Source organism: Delphinus delphis, chromosome 19 (genome assembly GCF_949987515.2).
Source record: "Delphinus delphis chromosome 19, mDelDel1.2, whole genome shotgun sequence".
NCBI classification, from domain to species: domain Eukaryota; kingdom Metazoa; phylum Chordata; class Mammalia; order Artiodactyla; family Delphinidae; genus Delphinus; species Delphinus delphis.
Window position 1 is genome coordinate 20,606,313 of NC_082701.1, and position 23,198 is coordinate 20,629,510.

At 39.1% G+C, this 23,198-nt stretch overlaps 1 protein-coding gene across 2 annotated transcripts; it reads left to right on the forward strand.

The window, feature by feature from the left end:
- The first annotated feature begins 1,089 nt into the window (after positions 1-1,089).
- On the forward strand, positions 1,090-22,576 carry SMARCE1 (SWI/SNF related BAF chromatin remodeling complex subunit E1). Of its 2 annotated transcripts, XM_059997124.1 has the most exons (11): positions 1,090-1,562; positions 3,552-3,603; positions 3,781-3,824; positions 6,761-6,865; positions 11,976-12,056; positions 13,671-13,802; positions 14,065-14,236; positions 17,476-17,648; positions 18,164-18,265; positions 18,921-19,131; positions 21,317-22,576. In XM_059997124.1, the coding sequence occupies exons 2-11, from the start codon at positions 3,597-3,599 to the stop codon at positions 21,523-21,525; spliced, it is 1,236 nt and encodes a 411-aa protein (XP_059853107.1). In that variant the 5' UTR covers positions 1,090-1,562; positions 3,552-3,596; the 3' UTR covers positions 21,526-22,576. The 2 variants fall into 2 exon arrangements, with proteins under 2 accessions (XP_059853107.1, XP_059853108.1); XM_059997125.1 differs by lacking the exons at positions 3,781-3,824; positions 6,761-6,865 and having other exon boundaries at positions 1,095-1,562.
- Positions 22,577-23,198: the final 622 nt, after the last annotated feature.

Here is a 23,198-nt window from a genome sequence, read left to right on the forward strand (position 1 = left end):
CCACTCAGGCCCCCCATTATGCTTTGATGACCTCCTTTTTAGTCTTTCCCTTTAACATGCTCTTCAACTTCACTAATCTCTAATCATGAGTATAAAAATATTGGAGGTGTAAGAACTGGACAGTGGGTTCAGCTGGACAGCTTTGCTGACTTCTAGAGATGCCCTAGCCCCTGCTGGCACACCCAGGATGATGGCTAATGGCAGCCGGAGAATTCAATCAGTCACCCTAAATGTCAACACTGTTTTCATCAAGTAACTTCAGATCCTTCTCGCTCCACAGTGTCCCACATCGGTCAGGTGTTTATATATCCAAGGAAAAGCTACTATCTAGTAAACGAACGTAGTCTTGATTCAGTGGAAAGAGCCCTGGACTAGACCAGAACCTGCCTCAATACACATTTATTGAGCATCTAACAACGGGTCAAGCCCTTACTGGGCACGGGCGATACGAAGATGACCAATGCAGATGACTGAACCTTTGCTTTAGTGGCTCTCATATTGCATTGAAAATGACAAACAGTCCGATATCAGGTAAAGACCATAATAAAGTTATCAAAGAATCTTGGGAGTTCAGAGGAAGGATTAAGGGGGGGGGGGGAAGGGGAAAGTTCCAGGTGGGCATCACAAACAATTTGAGCTGGATCCGGAAGGACAGATGAGTTTAAGCTGAAAAGTGAAGGACAGTCGTTCCCGGTGGAGAGAACCGAGTGAGCCAAGGCGCGCCGGGACAGAGACCCTTGCCCGATGTTGCAAGAGCACACAACCTGGGGCAAGGAGATTAACATCTCCGGCCCTTGGCTCAGAAACCTGTGGCAGTTACCCTAGCCTCGCGCTTGGGAAAACTGGAAAGGTCCGTGCTGCTTTCGCCAAGGCTCCTGCCCGGCCGCTAAGGCAGGAAGCCCTGGGAGGCGCGCGGGAGGGCAGAAACTGCGAACCGCGCGCTCCGCGCCTGCATCCTCGGCTTACTAAGTACACACTCCAGGTCCCAGGGAAAGAGTAAAGAAAAAGACCGGAAGGAAAGAAAGAAAAAAAAACACCCTCGGAGGCGGGGACGTGCTCGGCCTGAGTCCGGCCGGCGTGGCGCGCGGGCCTCGCGGCCACAGTGGTTCCGGGGCTAGCTGCCGGCGCGCTTCCCGCTGCCTTCCGGCCCCGCGCGGGGAAGCTGAGGCCGCGCTCCCACCTCCCCTCGGCGCAGCCTCGCACCTCCCGCCGCGTCACCCGTCGCTGCTCCAGCTCCTCAACGGCCGCGGGGTTTGGGCCTACCTAGCGGTCGGGCCACCTCCGCTCTCTCCGCTGTGACGAATCGGCGCCCGGCTGGCAAATTACCCAAATTCGGGGAGTTTTGAGAAACGTATGGGGCCTGAAAAAATCCTTGATTGTACTAAGCACCACCGCGTCCCCACTAGAAGACTTATTTTTCTTGAGAGAGTCGGTTGGAGCCTTGAAAGGAATTAAGAAGAGTGTTGAAAGTGCGAGCGCGGAAGCTCCGGACGCGAGGGGCGGGGCGTGCGCGGGACAAAGGGAAGCGAGGCCGGAGCTGCGGGCGTTTTTTCTGCCCGCGGGTGAGTGTTTCCGACTGGGCTCGACTGGGTCGGGAGGGTGGCGAGGCGTGGGGTCCCGGCTTGGCCCGACCCCGAGTCCCCGGGGGTTGCTGGGGTTCAGGCTTGGCCGCGGCGCCAGAGCCGGGGGCCAGTTGCGGCCTCTGAGGCCTAGCGGAGCGAGGGTGCCATCTGGGGCTCCTCCGGGGCGGCCAGATGTGCCCCTTCCACTAACCCCGCGGAATTGGTCAGAGCACCTCTGCATACTCCTCTTTAGTAGAGTCGCTGGGAAAGTGCATCCTTCACACAAACCTAAAGGAAACGACCTCAGAGGAAGCCCTTGGGGCAAGCCAAGCCCGTGGTCCCTCACCCCCGGAAAGGTGGTTTCCCCTCGGTTCAGGCAGCGACCTGAGGACTCGTGGTGTGGCTCAGAGTGAAGAGCGAAAGCTCGGAAACAGTTTGACCTGGGTTTGAAACCCAACTCTGGCACTTCCTGGCTGTGTGTCTTTAGACAAGTTACTTACCCTCGCCGAGACTCCCTTTGTTCTCTGTAAAATGGGAATAGCAGTACACATCTCGTTGGTAGTTGTGACTGTTAAACCAGATGGTGTGAGTAGTAAGCCTGTCCCGTATAAGGTAGTCAACAGATACTTTAGGATTTTATGCCAGGCACCGGGCATGCATCCGGTGGTGGACAAATGCACAAGGTCGCTCTTGGAATTTATAGTATAGCAGAGGAGATCAGTAATTTTAAAGTATTAGCAATAAAGTGTGACATATCAGGGAGCTCGTGACAGTTATTGTCAGGGCTGCCCCCAGCAAGGCCTAGTGGATGTTGACAGCCTACCTGAACTTGAGCAGGAAGGAAATCTGCACCAGACTCTGGTTTCTTGCCTGTTCCTTAAGGAGAGAAGGAGAGACCCAGGTTGGGCCATTGAGATTTCGTTCTGCACCAGGTCTCTTATTCATAATGCTCCAGGAATTCCCTTAAAATGCAAAACAGAAGCAAAAAACATCATGTTTGTTTCGCATAATGTTGGATGAAAGGACTCCAGTAGTCATAAAAGTTATTTGCCTTATTTCTAAAAATGAATGTTTGTCTCTTTATATACGCAGTGTGTGATGTATATTGAGGTAAGGAACAAGCTCACCTGTGTATGGTCATGTGGTGAGCTAGTAATACTAGGACAAAAGTTAGTAAGAATTGAGCTAGAAAAAAAGAAGAGCTAGGTACAGGGACTACAATCATAAATTAAATGGTCCCTGTTTCTAAGCAGCACACTATATACCCACATTAACAGGTATAATACGATAGCATAGATCTGTGTAAATTGGATAGGAGTACAGATGAGGAAGGAATTAATTCCGCACAGGTCATTTGTCAAGAAAGCTCCATTGAGGAGATATATTTTGAAATGGGCTGAGAAGGGTAATAAGAGTTTTTCAGGTAGACTCTCAAAATTTATTCCCAGCAGTTATAAAGCTGTTTACCACTATAAGAGAATGTAAAGTTCATTGTCACACCAGTTACCTTTTGCACTGCCTCCAGGAATAAAATGGTGCTCCATTTTAGTAGAAGTTGTTATCCTAAAAGGAAGGCAGAGCTGCGGCTGATCAGGGAGCTGTCAGTATCTGGCAGGCCTCGTTGAGGTAGGCCCTGACAATACATTACATTCTATTGTCACTGTATTTTTATCAGTCTGATTAAATGTTTACATGGCATCAGCAAAACGTTTTCCATGCAAGAGGTGGCTCAGTATCAAAAACAAAAAAACTTGCAAGTACATGTCTAATTTTACTTTTTAATATCCCCAGTAATTTGTTTTAGTCATTTAATTCTGATCAACCAAATGACCTAAAGAACTAGTAAAATATTAAAAAGGCTGGATTACTAGAAGACAATGTAATTTTACTAAGAAATACCAATTAAATTACCCTATTCTTTAGGAAAACATTCTCTTATGCTTGCTGAGTTTTGATTATTTTTCTTTATTTTTCTTTTTTTTATTTTAGTGTCTCAGATTCATTCTTAAGGAACTGAGAACTTAATCTTCCAAAATGTCAAGTAAGTTTCATTTTTTATATTTATCAATCTATATTAATAAGAGACTAATGCCCTAGCAAATGGGAATTCCAAAATACTCTCATTTTTTTTTTCTTCAAAACAGGACCATTGGTAGTTTTGTTGCATAGTATTATATCTCAGTTGTTTACAAGAAGTTATTTATTTTCTTTCAAACAGAAAGACCATCTTATGCCCCACCTCCCACCCCAGCTCCTGCAACAGTAAGTTTTAATTTTCTTGTTAATGTAATAGCCAAGTCTGGCCTTGATACAAAAACCCAGATGTCTTCCAGTGACAGTCACTCAGTCATCACAGCAACAGGATGAAAAATTCAGCTAAAAAAAACAGCACTTCCTACTAAATAAAATAACTCTGCATCTTACCTTGAACCAACCCCAACATTTAAAGAAACATTCTACTGAAATGCCAACCTCCTATGCTCAGTTCTTTTTTTAATTGGGAATAAGTGACAAGTTTAACATTTCTTTCTTGTTAATCTCTATTAAGAGTCTTGAAAGTTAATATGAAATGAATGCTCGTTCTGGCATTTATTATTTTTAAGCCTGACCTTCAACTGGTTACATTTTTCTGTCCTTGTCTGTATATAATTTTCATGTTAAATCAAACAATAAAGCTTCCAGTTCTATAATAGCTTATTGTAAATCTTTATTTTCAAGCTGTTCAAGTAAGGATTTCATTATCTATGGGTCAGATCCTGCCGTTTCACTTTACTCCATAAGTAATGCTTTATTGGACTGAGAATTGATATGTTTCAAAGTGCCTAAATGATAGTCGTGAACTAATTTTTTTCACCCAGCAAGCTCTGGCCCAGCTTGGTCAGCATGTAAAATAATTGTCCAGTCCACAAAACAGTTCTAACAGTAACCATTCAGGCCTTGCTGAAATGGACTTCTTGTTGTTTTTTTATTTAAAAACAAAAACAAAACACTTAACATTGACCATATCCTACAAAAGAAGTTCTTTAAAGCTGTTAGCCCTCCTTCCATACTCCCTACCCCTAAATTTCTGGCTAGTTTACTAATTAGGTCCTTGTGTAATTTTGTTTTCTCCACTAGATAAACTAGTTTTATTTACTAACCCTCAGATGTATGTTTTAGTTATGTTTATCAACAATTTATTTTTCCATAGTAAGATGCTTTTAAAAAAGAGATACTGTATCACATCTTCTCAGCTCAATTTATATAACATACAGTTTCTAAAGTTACTTCTGGTAGATCTTAAAGTCCTGTGTTTGGTTTGTTTCTTTTCTTAAATCAAAGAACATTTCTTATGACCATCTCCTTGGCACTCTGCTAATGGCTATACAGGTGGAGTTGAACAATTGAGATTCCTGACCTCAAAGAGCTAACCATGTACTTCATTTTTGGAAACGGTATAGTTGTAATATTTCAGTTTCGATTTTTTTTTAGTTCCCTTATTTTCTTACATTACTGCCTCATAATGTTGAATAGTGATTATCATTGCTTATGCAACTTTGAAGGTGTCTTTTTGACGCAAATACTGCCTCTGACAGCATATAATATCTTGAAAACAGACTTGATTTTTTGAGATAATAAAAATAGCTCAGAAACTAACCCTATGACTTCTTAAATGTAGAAAGGGATATTTTTACCTTTCTTTAGTCATACTTCTGTACCATTATAATTTCACATTTACACATAAACTACGGAAGACTAGGGGTTAGGACATCCAACAGAATGGATATTAAATGAGTTATCCTCCTTTCTTTTTTTTCCATTTCTTCTGCCACCACCATCACCAGCTCCACCCACCACTACCACCCAAATGTACCACTCCAAGTAATATAAACTTCTTTTGTGCCTTTGATACTTCATCTGTGTTTTGCCTACTTATGTATGCTTGATTTGCGTCTTCTATAACTACATAGACTAGAAATTGATCAGTAGTTTTCTTCTAAAGAATATCAAATGTATTATCTGCTTGACTGTCTTTCTTTTGGACACTAAGGATATGTGCAGTGGCATGTTTTAGAAAATTGTGTTTATAATAGCTACAGTTTAGTTGGGATGTGTTAAGTTTATTATACAATTCAGCATTGGTATTGTCAATTGCATGTTAAAATGAAATTACTGTCACTTGTTTTGATTGAGGTTCATTAGGTAAAATACCTTACTTTTGGTCTCTCTTTGCTACATCCTTTTTATGCATCATACCTTGATTCTCATGAACATTGGATGTCATTTTATTAATCACGAAGGGCACTGCTATATAAGAGCCCATTTGTGATCACATCAACACATAATTTGCAAAAGCCAAGAATTCTGTTGCTCCAACGAGCAGTTGTGGTTTGAAAGAGCTAGGGCTGTCAGGAAACTAGATGAGAAAAGAAAGTTCAAGTCTGTCTACTAGAAAAGTAGTTCACATTAAAACTCAATGCAGAAATTGTTCATGATTGACCTGTGGAAGATGGATCAAAGAAGAGATGGAAGAGAAAGGCTATAAAAGAATGGGTTAAAAAGATCAGACAGTACCCTCAGAATGAAATCCATGCATTTCTTACAAGTCTTTGTTTTGAAATCATGTATGTGACATCCATTGAATCCCACATATGTTCTTTTCTATTGACAACTTCTGACTTCCTGATTTGAATCTCTTCTCATTTCTCACACTATATAAAATGATTTAAAGCTGTCTTTGAAAGTGATTCATTTCTTGTTTTTGTTTTTGGTAGATAATACATTGGCGGCATTCACATAACTGTCAAATAGATCATGTTTTGTTTTGCATGTAAAGTGTTCTCAGACTCCTAGCTTATCACATTTCAAGCTTTCCTATCTCAGACATATATCGCTAAGTTGTTATTTCATACTATTGACCATAAAGTAACCCTGAATGTTTGAGACACTTCAGTGCATTGCTTATCCCGAAAAACAAGCACACATATTCACACTCACACGAACACCACTGGTCCCTGCAAAGAGACAGAAAGAGAGGGGAAAAAAAAAAAAAACACAGACTGGTTTTCACTGAAAGAAAAAGAACAGTTACAACACATCATTGCTTGTTTAAAATCAGGTTGCTTTTGCATGCCATATGCAGATCATTTTTCATTTCTGTGTTTTCCTCGTTTGAGCTCATTTCTCATTCGTGTTTTTGTCTCATTTGTTTCCATCAGCAAATGCCCAGCACACCAGGGTTTGTGGGATACAATCCATACAGTCATCTCGCCTACAACAACTACAGGCTGGGAGGGAACCCGGGCACCAACAGCCGGGTCACGGTAGGAGAATCAACTATTACAGCATCCAGCAAACAACTGGAATTGACCAGAAATGCCTTCAGAGTTAGGTCCTTTGAATCATCAGCACAGCCATTTAAAAAAAAAAAATTTAACCTGGCTTTTAGACTATTTTAAATATTCATTGTACAATCTTACACTGAAAAATGAAAAAATAGTGAGATCTGGATATGTATATAGAAGAAAAGAATTTATTCTGTTTGGTGGTTGGTAGAGATAAAGCCTTGGGCACTTAATGCTAATACTATATGTAGACAAACCTAGAATTTCCTATGGTTAAGATGCCCTTTTTGAGATGAAGAGTATCTTTCATTTAAGGTAATTGGCATTAGGCTCAAGACCTTAGTTTCTTAATAAAGGCTGGGTTTACAGGCCTAGCTGCCCTACCACTTTGAACTGCTGCACATAATTATTTGTCTTTTGGATTTAACAGTTGACCTAACTGAGATTCATTTCTCTCTAAAAAGATTTTAGTGTCACTTCAACGAATTGCAGAACAAAAGTTGAATGAAATTAATTTGAATTATCAGACTATAGATATCTACAGCTAGAAGTGTGTTTATAATCCATAGGATAAAGGATATAATTTCTGAAACTTAGGATGCTTCACTTAAATGATCAGCCTAAGATACCAAAATTGGATGATGTAATTCAGACTTTCTATTTTATTTTATTTATTTATTTGTATTTATTTATTTTTTTAAAGAAAGAATTGGAGAATTCTGTTCAAGCCAAATTTGAGGATTATAAACTGGGAAGAACATGTCAGAAAGCTCTGAGAATTGTTCCTCCCGTTGGAAGGCTTTTTATTTTACAGTCATCTTAAAGTCCATTTAAGGAAGTTTAGGTACCAAAGAAACAACTGTAAAAATGTTTTACCAAAAATAAATAATAAATCCAAAAGCCAAATACCTACATACATTGGAATGTGGTATTGGTGAGAATTTATACAACCCAGAATGGCTGTAAACTTTTTAATACCTGGTTTTTGTTTGCTGTATTCATAAGTAATTCAATTATTGTGACTTCCAAAAAGCCCTCTCACCCTGTAGTCAGGCTAGAGCAGAAAGCTTGTACCTATCAAACTGTTTGTCTATCTTGGTAAGCATATTGCTTAGCTTGATAGGTTTCGTTTGTCTAAATTTTTCATTGTTTCTGCATAATTTGTACCTCATAAGCATATCAAGTTTTATGTGCCATGCATATTTCATGGTATCTGAAAAGAATTCTGACAAAGTGTGTGTATGTATGCATTTCACAATGCATACAGTTTTTATGTGCATCGGTACTTGTTTTTCCCTGGCCTGAATGTGTTTCACAAGTGTAACGGGTCACAAAGTTATCAAATGGTAAAGAATATTTTAATTGAAACGAGGAGTAGAATCGATTTTGGACCATTCATGTTAATACAGAAAATTATTCATGGGCAGTAAACAAAAGAATGATTACATTTTAATAGCTCTATACAGTCAGCTCTTGATTATCTATGTTAATGGAAAAGAAATGGTGGTAACTGTAATATTAGAATCATTTGTATTTCAGTTTCTGTAAGCATTTTGTTCTTAACTTGGATGTATCTGTGGGATTCTTTGTTAACAAAGTGAGATCATTCAATGGAGACTTACTAGGAATAGGAAAGTGCAGTTGCTGTCTCGGGGCCTCAGCAAGTTATCTGTTTCTCCCCATTCTTTCTTTCAGGTGTTAGAACCCAGTGTTTGGGGGTAGGTACTAGCTTCAGGGTAGATTAGTATAGGAGGGCTGTTGAGCATGGAAACATTGATCTTCTGGTTCTTTATGGTGGTTTTCTTTGTATTGTTTGTTCTCTCAACACCAGAACGAAGTGTAATCAAAGTGCTCTGTAGACTTAACTTGAAGAGCCTAGAAAATGTGGAGGCTTTTAGCCTGTGCTAATCCCAGCCCCTTCAACTTCTAGTGACCTCTCAGGTCACTGAATCATTCTCTATGAAAATTAGTTATGCCTAAAGTTTTATACTACTATATATGTATAATTTAAGCTCTGTTAGGACTCAGTAGATCTGATTTTGACCTTTATAAAAGTGTTACTTTAAGATGACCTCACTTATGTGTTTTTTTGGGGGGTGGGGGGCTCCTCTTTGGTATTACTGCCTGCAAATCGCCTTAAGTCATCGATTTGAAGGAATGATTTGGTGACACCCTGTGAATAGCTTCTTGTAGCGTCCACAGAACATCGGGTTTTCCCGATGACTCCAGTACACTCGAATGGTTTTCAGACAATAAACATTTTATATATAGCATGTTGAAACCTTTTGGTTTCAACATATGGTAGCTATGAGATGGAATTCACTTCTGGTCAGTTCTTCATCCGATGATGATTAACATTCTCAAGTACAGGTGTGAAGACAGATCAAGACCAAATGTTAAAAGTAGCTCATTTCTGTGCTTTAATGGAAATTCCATCCCAGAAGAAAACCTTAGATAAGATCCTACCAGAGAAACAGCTGAAAAATGGGAAGAAACAACAAAAATCTCTGACTAGCCAGAATTTCACAAAATCATGGGCTTTATTCATAGGAGGTTCCCAGGATCTTACTCTATTGTAAGCACAGTTTTAACAAGCATAATTAGTTTTCTCCAAACTCATTGCCAGTTGGAAAGAGGGACAGTTGCTGCTAGAGGTAGGTTTCCTGATAGCAGCAAGGAAAGAAACCACTAAAAAAGGAGACATGCCCTCCAAAAGCATAACCACCAGACCATTTAATAAAGGGGCCAGCAGGTTTCATACCTCAAACTAGAAGATTATAGCAAAGCAGTGATTATAATTGTGTTCAGTGCAGACTGCTTCTTTTTTCTTTTTTAAAGAATAATGTTTGAGAAATTGTAGAAAGATATCTGTTTGAGATGGTTAATAAATTAGGGGTGTTTAGTGATATAAACCTTTAATATCCTGAAAACCAGCTAGAATTTAACTATGTTGTTATTGTTTTGGGTTTGGTTTTGCTTTCCTTGTATTTGTAAATTGGTCAGTGTAATGAAAATACCACCTCAACATGTTCCTTTGGGAGAAAAGAAGAGAAATAAGCAAATTCATTGTTATAAAATACAGTTCTTTGAAAAATATCGAAGAGCAAATATTACTGTAATTTGTTTTTAAAGTGTTTTAATTTCACATATTAAAGCATAAACATTTTAGAATTCTTTACCTCTTTTTTAAAAAATTGTTAACAGAGGTCTACCAACTTCAATTATTGGCACAATTCCAACTTTATTTGTAACCTACTTCATGGAATTCTGAAGGTTTGTGTTGGATATAAATTGGAAGTGCTTTCTAATAACTTTATGAAGAATCAGACTTTTATGTGTTACTTGCTCTGAATTCATGACATAGGGTTAGCTTTGTAGAAATCCCCCCCTCCCCCAGAGAACTCCTACAGCCCTGAGACAGATCTCCTAGTGGCTGTTCATACCACCACTGTTGACAGTTTCCGTCCCCCATGGCTCACTTCACCCCGTTGCCCACTGCTGGCTAAAAACAGAGTCTGTCTACATGAGCATCAGCATGAGGTGTGCTAAGAATACATGGGAGGAGTGGAAAGAAGGGAAATACTGCTTCAGAGGAGAAATACGTTCTGATAAGTTCATGTGTGAAGAAGCAGAGAGGAAGCAGAGTTAATGGACAAGTATGGAGGGAGGGAGGGAGACGCTCCTCACAGGAAGAAGAAGTATTGTTGGAAAGTGGTGGAAGCAGGTACCAACACACTATTCCCGGAGCCCTTGCATGAAAAATAAGGTTGATTGGGGTCTCAGCCCAGAATGGAGGGGTTTCCCTCCGGTTTTACCACAACAGCAACATCAGGGCAAGGAAACAAAATGGCACCTTAGTTTTCTTGCAAGAATTTGCCGATTCTTGTCTTTTGGTCATTAGAGTGAAGCCAGCTCTTCTTCCCCCGAGCCTGGGAAGGAGGATCAGTATCAGGAGTCTCCCAGAAATTTGGGAGAAACAAATGTGATTCAGCCATGATTTGATTCTAGGTCCTTGATCAAATGCAGCCATGCGTGTAGAGATGAGAGTAGGTTCAGCAGCAGCGCTCGCTCGTTGGAGGTGTGTGGGGTGCCCACTGGGAGCTATCTGTTATCTTGCCTAGATTTGGCTTTTAGAAAGAGCTGATCTCTCCTCTTTCTTTCCCTTTTTTCTGTCTCTCACCCACTTTCTTCTTTACCTTTTTAAAACTATTTTTCAGTCTCCTCGCCTCCTTTTCTTCTGTTTTCCTTTCCCTTTCTTTCTGTGTCTTCCCCACAAAACCAGCGTTTTTAAAAAATTAAATGGAGTTTCTTGATATAAGGTCTCAAAAGTAACTTAATCAGGCCCTGTTTCTGCCATTTCTCTGTTCCTGGTAAACTTGTTCACTCCTCCACTGTGATTAGGAATAAAAAAAGGCATGACTTCAGTTCACACTTCCTGATCTCCTTTATAAAACAAGACACTAGATATGGGCATAGAACCTTCAGAAAAGTAAAATCTCTAGTCATAATAAAGGAGCTAAGAAGGGTTTTTCCGTTTTCCATTTTTGAACCTAGGAAATAGGGTTTGCGGTGGTGGCGGTTGTTCATGTGGAGGTGTGTTCCTGAAATGGTGCAAATAGTAAGTAGTCCCCTGTAGGCAGTATGAGGTGTGGTAAGTGCTGAACGGGTTCAGCTTCCGGTGAGGTAATCAAGTGTTGACTGTATGTGTAATGGTAAATTAAGTAAAATAAAAGGGTGCCAGGTAATGTCCTAAACGTGGGACATCTGATATATAACCATATATTTTCGATGTATGAATTATTGTATAATATTTTATTTGTTCTTACAGCCAGGTTGTCAAAGCAGTGGCAATAAACTGCTAAGTAACGTATTAAAAAATTATGTGCCTAAAGTCATTTTCTCTATTTTCTTCTGATGTGAACATTTCTGAATTTGCAGTGATAGCTATTTTCAGTGGAGAAAATATAAGAATCTTGTATCCATGGACGAGTAGAAGAAAGGCGCATTAGCATTTTTTAAGGGACTCTCTTTTCAGTTTGCTGGTGAACTTCTTGCAGTTGAGTAATGAATGTATTTAACTCTTTCCTAGGCATCCTCTGGTATTACGATTCCAAAACCCCCAAAGCCACCAGATAAGCCGCTGATGCCCTACATGCGGTACAGCAGAAAGGTAGGTGCTCAGGGACCAGAAGGGAGTGAGGACTGCCGTTCTTGCTCTTGGCTTTATGTCAGGTTTCAGATTGGCTTAGCCAGCTTTTTTGTGCATAGTCAGAGGAAAAGATACAGAATTGCAGTTTTGAAAGAAATTAGTTCTAAATTCCAGAACTAAAATCCAACAAGAACATGATTAAATAAACAGTTAAAATACTTAAAGCAAAGTTATGTAGCCAGTGTTACTTATGTAGTCTTTTGGAGAATATTTAATGACATAAAAAAAATGTTTAGTGAAAAAAGGAATGCAAGACTACATGTACTAGTATCTTATTTTTATAAAAATAATAGCAAATATACGCTAGTTTGAATTTTAAAAAAGCCTAGAAGACAATGGTTATCTCTAAACAATAAGCTTATGGTAATTTTTATTTTCTTCATACTTCCTTGAATTTTTCCTCTTTTTTTTTTTTTGGTGATGAACCTCCATTACTCTTTTTTTGTTTTTGTTTTTTGTTTTTTTAACATCTTTATTGGAGTATAATTGCTTTACAGTGTTGTGTTAGTTTCTGCTGTATAACAAAGTGAATCAGCTATATGCATACATATATCCCCATATCCCCTCCCTCTTGCATCTCCCTCCCCCCCTCCCTATCCCACCCCTCTACGTGGTCACAAAGCATCAAGCTGATCTCCCTGTGCTATGCTGCTGCTGCTTCCCACTAGCTATCTGTTTTACATTTGGTAGTGTATATATTCAGTGCTACTCTCTCACTTCGTCCCAGCTTACCCTTCCCCTTCCCCAAGTCCATTCTCTATGTGTGCGTCTTTATTCTTCCCCTGCCCCTAGGTTCATGAGAACCTTATTTTTAAGATTCCATATATATGTGCTAGCATATGGTATTTGTTTTTCTCTTTCTGACTTACATCACTCTGTATGACAGACTCTAGGTCCATCCACCTCACTACAAATAACTGAGTTTCGTTTCTTTTTATGGCTGAGTAATATTCCATTGTATATATGTGCCACATCTTCTTTATCCATTCATCTGTCGATGGGCACTTAAGTTGCTTCCATGTCCTGGCTGTTGTAAATAGTGCTGCAATGAAAATTGTGGTACATGACTCTTTGAATTATGGTTTTCTCAGGGTATATGCCCAGTAGAGGGATTGCTGGGTCATATGGTATGAACCTCCATTACTCTTAAAATAGCAAGTATAACTGGTATCTTTATTAAACACAAGAGCATTTATTGATTTTCACCACTATTTAGAAATTTTAAAATTTTTGGTCAGAATTATTATACATATATTTGACAATATGGTGTATTGTATTATGCAGAGTAACCACATTCCTTCTAAACTCCCGTGAATTTTTAGAAAGACATAAGACTATGTTATTGAGTTAGCTCATCGTAAGTGTCTGCAGTGATTGGAGATATCCGAGATCTGCCTTAAAGTAACCTGACAGAGGACTTGATAATTACTGCAGCAGGCTGAAGAGAACACGGGGATTTGACACTATTGCCTCTGCCTTTGTTGATGATTGAAGGTTTCTATATTAAAAAGTATTTTTAAAGGTCTTTATTTTTAGGCATCAATACTGAAATCTCAACTGTTTGTCCTTTTCAAGGTCTGGGACCAAGTAAAGGCTTCCAACCCTGACCTAAAGTTGTGGGAGATTGGCAAGATTATTGGTGGCATGTGGCGAGATCTCACTGATGAAGAAAAACAAGAATATTTAAACGAATACGAAGCAGAAAAGGTAGAATGGGACTGTAGGGATGGGTACAATAGAAAATTCATGAACACTTGCCTTATCATTTATAAAAGAAATATAAGATCTAATCAGACAACTGAGTCATTGTCTGCCTGGGTCAAGTCACTTAATTTCTCTAAGACTTCAGATCCCTTGTCTGTAAAAAGGAGATCATTATCATGTCTTTTGATATTCAAATGAGGTAATATAAGTATTCATTGTAACCTGCAAAATGTCAATTCTAAAACTGAAAACATTTGACTTTCAGATAGAGTACAATGAATCTATGAAGGCCTATCATAATTCCCCCGCGTACCTTGCTTATATAAATGCAAAAAGTCGTGCAGAAGCTGCTTTAGAGGAAGAAAGTCGACAGAGACAGTCTCGCATGGAGAAAGGAGAACCTTACATGAGCATTCAGCCTGCTGAAGATCCAGATGGTAAAAAAAAAAAAAAAAAAAAAAAGTGGGGCTTTGTTTATGCTTTCTCTGAGAATTAAAATACGAGAAATCTCAAGTTTTATTTCCTATTCTAAATGGAAACAAAGCATAATTTAAGTGCCATTTCAATATTTGGAATAATTATTTTGATTAATATTTGTATGTGAACTTCCCAAAGATAAAGAAACACCCTTTTTAGTGTAGAAGATAGCAAAAACTACCTGTCGTTTATCAAAACCTTTGTACTCAGAATGCATGGAGGGTTTTTTAGTTACAATCAGAATTTTACCTCAACTGCTTTTAAAAAGTTAAATGCCTTCAAGTTATATTCTACTTTCTTATTGGTTCCCTAAATTGGCTGAGTTTAAGGCTCTTAAGGGAGAAAGTTAATGAGTGGGAAGAGGCATTATGAACTTTCTTTTCTAGTTAATTCAGAAATCCAGCTAGAATTTATAAATACAACTCATGATGACACTTAGGAGGGTGCGCACCTACAAACTTTATACACACGCACGCCACCGCACACAGAGCAGAGCTTCCTAGTTGGCATTCCACGAAGAGTTTGCAGGTGTGCTTTTGTACCTCTGGTTGGTTCTCTGTAGCCATGCAGGGTCTGAAGCTGCAAGGAGCTTCAGAGCTAGCCACCTCCAGCTGTGAGTATACTCATCCACATAGCAAGCATGCGATACAAATATTTCCTTCGTGTACTGCTGTGATGTGGTAAAGATTGGAAGCTCTAGCTACAAGCAACAAAAGCATCTAGAAAATAATTTAAGATCCCATTTTAAAGAAGTAGTAGTAACAAAGAAAAGGCTTGTAAGACCTTAAAGAAGAGACCTTTAATAAAGGAAGCAATAATACCACCTAAAGACATGAATAAACTGATATACTTAAAAGGAGAGAAAAACAAAAATGAGTTTTTAAAAGAAAGGACTGGGATATTGACAAATATTCTCATAAATACAAAATATAATAATAAATATAGAAAACAGAATAGGGAATAGAAACAATATAGCATGTTAAGCAGAATCATCAGTGCTAAAGACACAGTAGTGTAAGCAAACTTTAGTTGCTCAAATTGGATAATTAGTGCAAGAAAATATACAGAACTAAAAAAAATAGAAGATCCAGTCTACAAATAATTGGAAGGATGGGGGTCAGTAATAATCGGAAACAAAGGCTAGCAACATAGAAGACGTAAGTAGAAATCAGTTGAAGTTTTCACAGGTGGAAGGTAACAGCAGGAACACTGAGAAGGACTGAAAGAGCTTCACTTAGGAACAGTCTTCAAAGAGAGTCCTTTTCTCTGTTTCTCAGACTTCTGCCCATTATGTTTTTTAAGTTTAAAATAGAATATTAGAGTTGCTAATAAGAAAGGATGGTAATAGTTAAGAGAGCAGGATAAGAATGACTTTAGACCTTGGACCTTATCCTTCAGAACTGAGTAGAAAGAGGAAGACTTGGGAGGTGGAAATGTACATAAAACCAAGAGAAAGGCAGCACATCCACGAGTACAACAGCTGCTCACTTTAACAAAGAAGACCTACAAGGCCTACAAAACATATGTAGTTATCCACACAAGACAGGGAAGTCTTTTTTTTTTTTTTTTTAGTGAAGTCTTTTTTAACTGACATTTTAGAAAGAGAATGTTCATGAGATAAAGTAAATACCTGGTGAATTAGAAAATATAAACCTACCCCCCCCTCCAAAAAAGAAAAAAAAAATCAGACAACTAAAGTGCAAAGAAAGACAGGCCCAGATTTTTAAGACTTTATTTCCCCTACAGTCCAGTGGTCAACACTGGGGACATATACATGAAAGAAGAAGAAGAAAGGTAACCTAGGTGGATAACCTAGCACAAATGTATATAGTCTTAAGTGTGAATATGAAAAACTCTCCCTTAAGAAGTGAAAAGAGGACTTCCCTGGTGGCACAGTGGTTGAGAGTCTGCCTGCTAATGCAGGGGACACGGGTTCGAGCCCTGGTCTGGGAGGATCCCACATGCCACGGAGTGGCTGGGCCCGTGAGCCACAGCTACTGAGCCTGCGCGTCTGGAGCCTGTGCTCCGCAACAAGAGAGGCCGCAATAGTGAGAGGCCCGCACACCATGATGAAGAGTGGCCCCTGCTTGCCACAACTAGAGAAAGCCCTCGCACAGAAACGAAGACCCGGCACAGCAAAAATAAATAAATAAATAAACTCCTACCCCCAGCATCTTCTTTAAAAAAAAAAAAGAAGTAAAAAGGTCACAGTTTTTTTTATTCCAGTAATTTTAATTTCAGAAGTGTATATCCTAAAGAAATTACTTGAAACAAAAAGCAATTTGCACAACAGTTCGTAGTGGTGGTGTTTCTGGTAAAAAGAGTTTTAGGAACTACTTAAGCACCCAAATTAAGGGACGTGCTAAACTGACATAGCAGCACGATTTGACCCTTTGTAGTAGTTTCCTAAACTGTGGTCCCCCCCTCTGACGGCACACTAAGATGGTTAGGTGGTTCAGAGAGGAACTTTTGTTTTAATGTGTATTGCTTAAGAGGAAGCTCTTTTTTTTTTTTAAGTTGATTTAAATAAAAATATTAAGTAAATAATAGCACAGGTTGTTAGCAGATACGTCAAAAACTGGTAGTGATAGAGCAAAGGTAATAGCTATTAAGAATAAGCTTGTAAACCAGATCCATACTATATGTATATGCACTTGAGTGGATGAAAACAGCATGTAATATACCTTCATACACTGACAACAAATGTATGCGTGTGTAAATTGATAAAAATTAAAAGTGAAATTTAGAATTAAACGTTTTTAAGGCTTTAGTGGTATTTTAATCTTATAAAATATATATGCCCATCTGGGAAACTGAATATTGCTAGAGATAATGTTTTCTCTGCAGTGGGCATTTTCCTTACTTTAAAGTGCTACAGTGACAAAGACACCACCCAGTTCCTGTGTATCATCAGTTGTAAAAGCCTTAAATTACTACCCCAAAAGTGAGACATTTGGCAAAATCTGTTTTGCTGTCAGTGCAGCCTTCACGTTGATTTCCAGGCCAGAGACACATGGCTGTATTTCATTTGCGTTTCAGCCACATCTTCCCAGATGCACATCATAACTTAAAGATTTATTTTAGATTTTGTTAGACCAGTGAGGGCCGTGGCTCCTTGGCAACTAAGTGTGAACGCTGTTGCGCTCTCCTGATGATGGTAGTTGGTGACCTAATTTCCAGATCCTTTTGTTTATTCCAGATTATGATGATGGCTTTTCAATGAAGCACACAGCTACCGCCCGTTTCCAGAGAAATCACCGCCTCATCAGTGAAATCCTTAGTGAGAGTGTGGTGCCAGACGTTCGGTCTGTTGTCACAACAGCTAGAATGCAGGTCCTCAAACGACAGGTCCAGTCCTTAATGGTTCATCAGGTAGAGTCACAAAGCATTTTATTATGCCCCAGGTGCCAGGTGACCTGATCCTATACCATGCATCAGTGTGCCTGTTAAATATTTATGTTCAGTCTGACCTGTTCCTGATTCAGGGAAGAGGCTGGAGGGAGTAGACCTTTCCCAGGGATTTAATAAGTTTGTCATTAAACCTGTAATGTAGAGCCTTTTGACAGAAAGCATACCCATTAAGAATTTTGAGACATCCTGTCAGCTCTTACTGATGTACTAAATATTTCTTTTCCAAAAAATCGCTGAGGCCTGAAACAGTATTCTCCAACATATACTTATTAATCAGTCATTCCCTCTATGCTGCATTTTACATTTTAAAAATCTTAGCTAGATACATTATGTAATAAATAAATTAAAAATTCAAAACATTTATCACACTATGAGAACGTGTGGACCATTAAAAAAAATGAGACATTTTCTGTGTTTGACGTTTGCTTTAGAGAAAATAATTCAGTAGTAACAAAACCTGACCTTATGTTTTACAGCGAAAACTAGAAGCTGAACTTCTTCAAATAGAGGAGCGACACCAAGAAAAGAAGAGGAAATTCCTGGAAAGCACAGATTCATTTAACAATGAACTTAAAAGGGTATAAATTTAATGTGTTAACTATACTTTTTTCACTGTGTCTGTTACTTTTTTTTTCCTTTCTTTTTTCCAAAATAGTGATTTCATGGAACGTTGTTCACTTTGAAACAGGGTTAACTTTGCTATAACTGGCAAGGTCTTTGCTTTATGAAATAATTTCCATTTTCTGGTAGAGTTGCAATAGGTTTGAAATATCATATAGTACACACATATGTACTAGGCCTTAGACCCTAGAACCCTCTGAGGTTTTAATTTAAACTCTCATGCAGTTGTGAATTATTTTCATTTCATTGCAGTTTATTCATCAAATGTCTCCATTAGCTGTAGTTTACAGTTTGCACTTTGTATGAAAACAAATAAATCTAGTGTTTGGCCGCCTGAAATATAAAATGGAAGCTTTGAGTATAATCCAGAACTTTTCAGCATTGTCTCACCAGCTGTTCTGTAATACTTGATGTTATGTGGCGTGCTAGGGCAACTTTCCTGTAGACCCAAGGGCTTCAGAGAGGACGTGGAACCATGTTTTTTTCTGCCATATATATGTATGTAGTTCTTAGCCAAGAAAACCCACTTTTAAAACAATTTCTCTGGTTCAGAGATTGTAAGAAAAGAACATTACTAAGAGAGTTTTTTGGGTTCTGTTTTCTGACTGCTAGTTGTGTGGTTTGAAAGTAGAAGTGGACATGGAAAAAATTGCAGCTGAAATTGCACAGGCCGAGGAACAGGCTCGCAAAAGGCAGGAGGAAAGGGAGAAAGAGGCAGCAGAGCAAGCTGAGCGCAGCCAGAGCAGTATTGTTCCTGAGGAGGAGCCAGCAGCTAATAAGACCGAAGAAAAGAAAGAAGACGAGAGCATTCCGATGGAGACAGGTAACCTTTCAGTTGATACTGAAGTAAATGTCGAGGGTTTTTACAGCTGTGTTTAGTTCTGCTTTTCCTTTCTCAGTGCTTTTCAGAAGTCACTCTGTTGATCTTGCCTCTTGAATTATTCTCCATATACTACCCATTTCTTTCAAAATCTTAATCTCTTATAGTAGAGTCCACTAAAAATGTTGGTATTGGTACAAAACAGCAGTGGTGTGTTGTCTTTAGTCTTGCTGTGTGAGGTCTTGGTTGTTTGCCCAGATTGAGTCATGTCATTTCCTGGGAATATAAAGTATAATGGTTTAATGGTTAAGGATGCTGGCCCGGGAGTCAGACATATCTGGGTCTAACACTGCTTCACCATTTGCTAGCGCTGTGACTTTGGGTAAGTTACTTAATATCAGTTTCCTCATTTGCAAGTATTCTAGCACCTGCCTCTGAGAGTGAGTGCCCAAGGATAAATGTACATAAAATCATCATTACTGCACTTGACATGATATTGGCACTCAGTATTTTAACGTTTATTGCTAAAATTGTTTAAACAAGCTGTGGTCATTGCTCTTAAGATCAGTGTCGTCTCTGGTGTCCTAGAACGGAGTTAGGCAAATAAAACCTGCAGGCCAAATCCTGCCTGCCACCTGCTTTTGTAAATAAAGTTTTGTTGGAACCGTTTATTTACGTATTGTTTGTGGCTGCTTTGGGGCTACAACAGTATAGTTGAGTAGTTGCAACTGAGACTGCCTGGCCCACAAAACCTGAAATATTTACTATCTAGCCTTTGTAGAAAGCATTTGTTGACCCCATCCTGGAACAATTCATACTTCTGTTCTACTGATTTTCCTGATTAAAAGCATTCCTCAAGGCCAACAATAACACAGCTTACATGAAGTACTGATTAAATCGATTATTGCTTGAAATTTTGAGATCACTCTACTTTCTGGCACTGTTTTGACCCTGCGCAGTGCACTGTGTAATAAACAGAACTGAGCTGAAAGTATGGGAGACACAATCAAAGGCTCCCTGGACCATCATTACAAGAAGTGAGAGGGACCATAGTCATACTTGGTGCTCAACTGACAACTTCTGATTTGACATCTGGAAAACATTAAATAGAATATAGTATCTTTACCAGATATTTCTACAGAGTGATTCAGCAGATTAACATTTCAGATAGTCAGATTTTAAGTTTTATTATCTGAACCTTTCTCTGTTTTGTGTGAACATGTTTTTTATCTTAACAGATTTGGAGCGTGAACACATTTTGTGGTTAAAACAAGAGCTTGAGAATTAGAGCATGGTTCTTTGGCTCATTTTGCAGCTAGAATACTCAGCCTTGCCTCTGTCTTGTCATCTATGAATAGAGCATGCCTAGGTCTTTACTCAGATTTCATCCTTCTAGCTGAAGAAAAAGAACTGAAGAAGATTGTTCTGAAGACTATTAGAGCAATAACAGAAAACAGCCCAGCGTGACTTGTAACAAAGTACTTTAAATATCAGCCTTATACCATTTCCATACCTGCTTTCTCACTCATTAAATCCAAGCGCTTCACAAGAGCACTGTCCAATAGAAATGAAATATAAGTCACTGTGTAATTATAAATTTTCTACTACTGACATTTTTTTAATGAAATCTTTTTTTTTTTTTTTTTTTTGCGGTACGCGGGCCTCTCACTGTTGTGGCCTCTCCCGTTGCGGAGCACAGGCTCCGGACGCGCAGGCCCAGCGGCCATGGCTCACGGGCCCAGCCGCTCCACGGCACGTGGGATCTTCCCGGACCGGGGCACGAACCTGTGTCCCCTGCATCGGCAGGCGGACTCTCAACCACTGCGCCACCAGGGAAGCCCAATGAAATCTTTTAAGTGAAATTAATTTTAATAAGTCTTCAAAATCCGGTGTGTATTTTTAGACTTAGAGCACATCAAAATTTGGAAGCTAAATTTTCAGCAGAAATACTTGATCTGTATTTAGATTTCAAAATTTACAGTTAAAAAGTAGATTGTTTCCAAATCCCAAATTGTTCTAAACATGCTAAAAGTTCTTTCCTCGGTCACACTTGCTCATATCAAGTGCTTAGTAGCCATATGTGGTGAGTGGCTGCCTTATCATCGGATGCTGCAGCTCTGGACTGTCAGCATAATTAGAAGAGGGAATTTCTGTATTGGAACTAACAGTGACAAATGTGTGATTACAGAGGAGACACACCTTGAAGAAACGACGGAAAGCCAACAGAATGGTGAAGAAGGCACGTCTACTCCTGAGGACAAGGAGAGCGGGCAGGAGGGGGTGGACAGTCTGGCAGAGGAAGGGACCAGTGATAGTAACACTGGCTCAGAGAGCAACAGTGCAACTGTGGAGGAAGCACCAACAGACCCCGTACCAGAAGACGGGAAAAAAGAATAAATGTTGCCTTGTTTTATGTGTTCTAAATACTTTTTTAAATGAAAAAATGTTTTTCGAGTTTTAATGGTGTTATGTGGTTTGTGTATTAATTTTTATCTTGTCCATATCATACCACCAAAGGCTTTTGGACCATTTAGCATCATGAGCTGAATGGCACAGTCACCTTTCTTAAGCGGGAAGAAGATGATTCTTTTCTTTGGATCTTGTTTCTAGCCCTCAACTGTTGAAAGCCTCAGAATTTAAATTAATTGAGAAAATGCCCACCTCTTTCAGAGAAGTATCCTTTGATGCTGCAGAATCTACTCTTACAAATGCCTTCCTACAGCTCACCTGGGTGCTTCCCAAAGCCGTAGCTTTAAACCTTCCCAGTGCCCATCACCAGCTCCCTGAAGGGCCCCTTTCCTGTTCGCTTCCACAGAGAGCAGCTTCTTGAAAACATAGTTGTGTGAGTTCACTTACCCTTTTTTTATTTTGAATCAATGTCAGATACCAAGAGTTGTGTTAAGGTGTTTTGTGTACCTACAGCCAACACTTGGATTGTATTGGTCCAGAAATAGTCTTCATAGTTACTGGCTTATGCAATAGTCATTAAAGTGAACATGACACATATACATTTACCTATACTGCCTTTTGTTATAATTAATATTGGATATGTTCTGGTGAATTCATCCCTGTTGTACAGCGGGGGAAAATTACTTTTTTACCAAGTTTTCCAAAGACAGAATAGATCACAAAGCTGAAGGAATTGAATATTCTTGCAATGGAGGAAGTAACTTCAAAATGATTAGCCCATTCTAGAAGAAAAACAGCTGGGAATTAAGTCATCCACTGGAAATTGTTTTACAATAATCAAAACATTTAAAACCTCAAGGCTCAGGATCCCATAGATCAGAGCCTACCTTTTTGATAAACTCTTAGTAAAGTCTTAGAGACCAGAAGCAAGATAGTTTGTGACACATGTGCATTCCAAAAACTAGAATAGATTTTGACTGAATAGTGGTATAACTGGTGGTATATGTTTCTTAAAGGTCCAAATGTAATAAAAAAAAATGGAAAAAAGAGTCTCAGTGTTTTTAATGCACTAAATATGTTTATGCAACACAAGCTTGTAACTTCATTCTTATAATGTAGTGACAGTAGGGAGTGGCCTCTCACAATTGTTACGAATTTGCCTCTCGAGATAAGGCCCCGTCTCACCCAACTATGTGAACTGCTGTAAGTAGTAAGTTCATATGTACAAGACACTTGTGAAAATTAGTTTCCTCATATTATAGTCATGTCACATACAGTCTTTGACTCCAAAAGTAAAGTGATAAGTTTCTACATACACATATGAGAAACTTTTTTTACATTAAAAAAAAATATATGGCCAAGTGAATAAAGGTAAGCCCTGTGCTTACATGTAGATAACTTCTCTATATGGACAAAACTTAATTTATAGTGAATTCACTGCTACTGAGCTCACGGCACGCAGTGACTGTGACTCCACTCTGTTGGGCCTCCTGAGAGAGAGGAGGAAAGGAGACAAAATTGGGCGGAAACACCCCTTGATACCTGTTTTTCTTAAAAACACATGGAATGTTTCTTTCTGAATCAAAAACTAATTTATCAGTTCTGGGTGTAGGGCGTCATAGGGCTAAGAATTTCAGCCAGCTCATCCCCAACAAACTGGA

Bases quoted from the DNA above. Each gene is read 5' to 3' on its own strand.
- SMARCE1 (XM_059997124.1), top strand. The intron at 13,803-14,064 runs GTAGAATGGGAC...TTTGACTTTCAG, and splicing joins ACGAATACGAAGCAGAAAAG to ATAGAGTACAATGAATCTAT. The intron at 17,649-18,163 runs GTAGAGTCACAA...TATGTTTTACAG, and splicing joins AGTCCTTAATGGTTCATCAG to CGAAAACTAGAAGCTGAACT.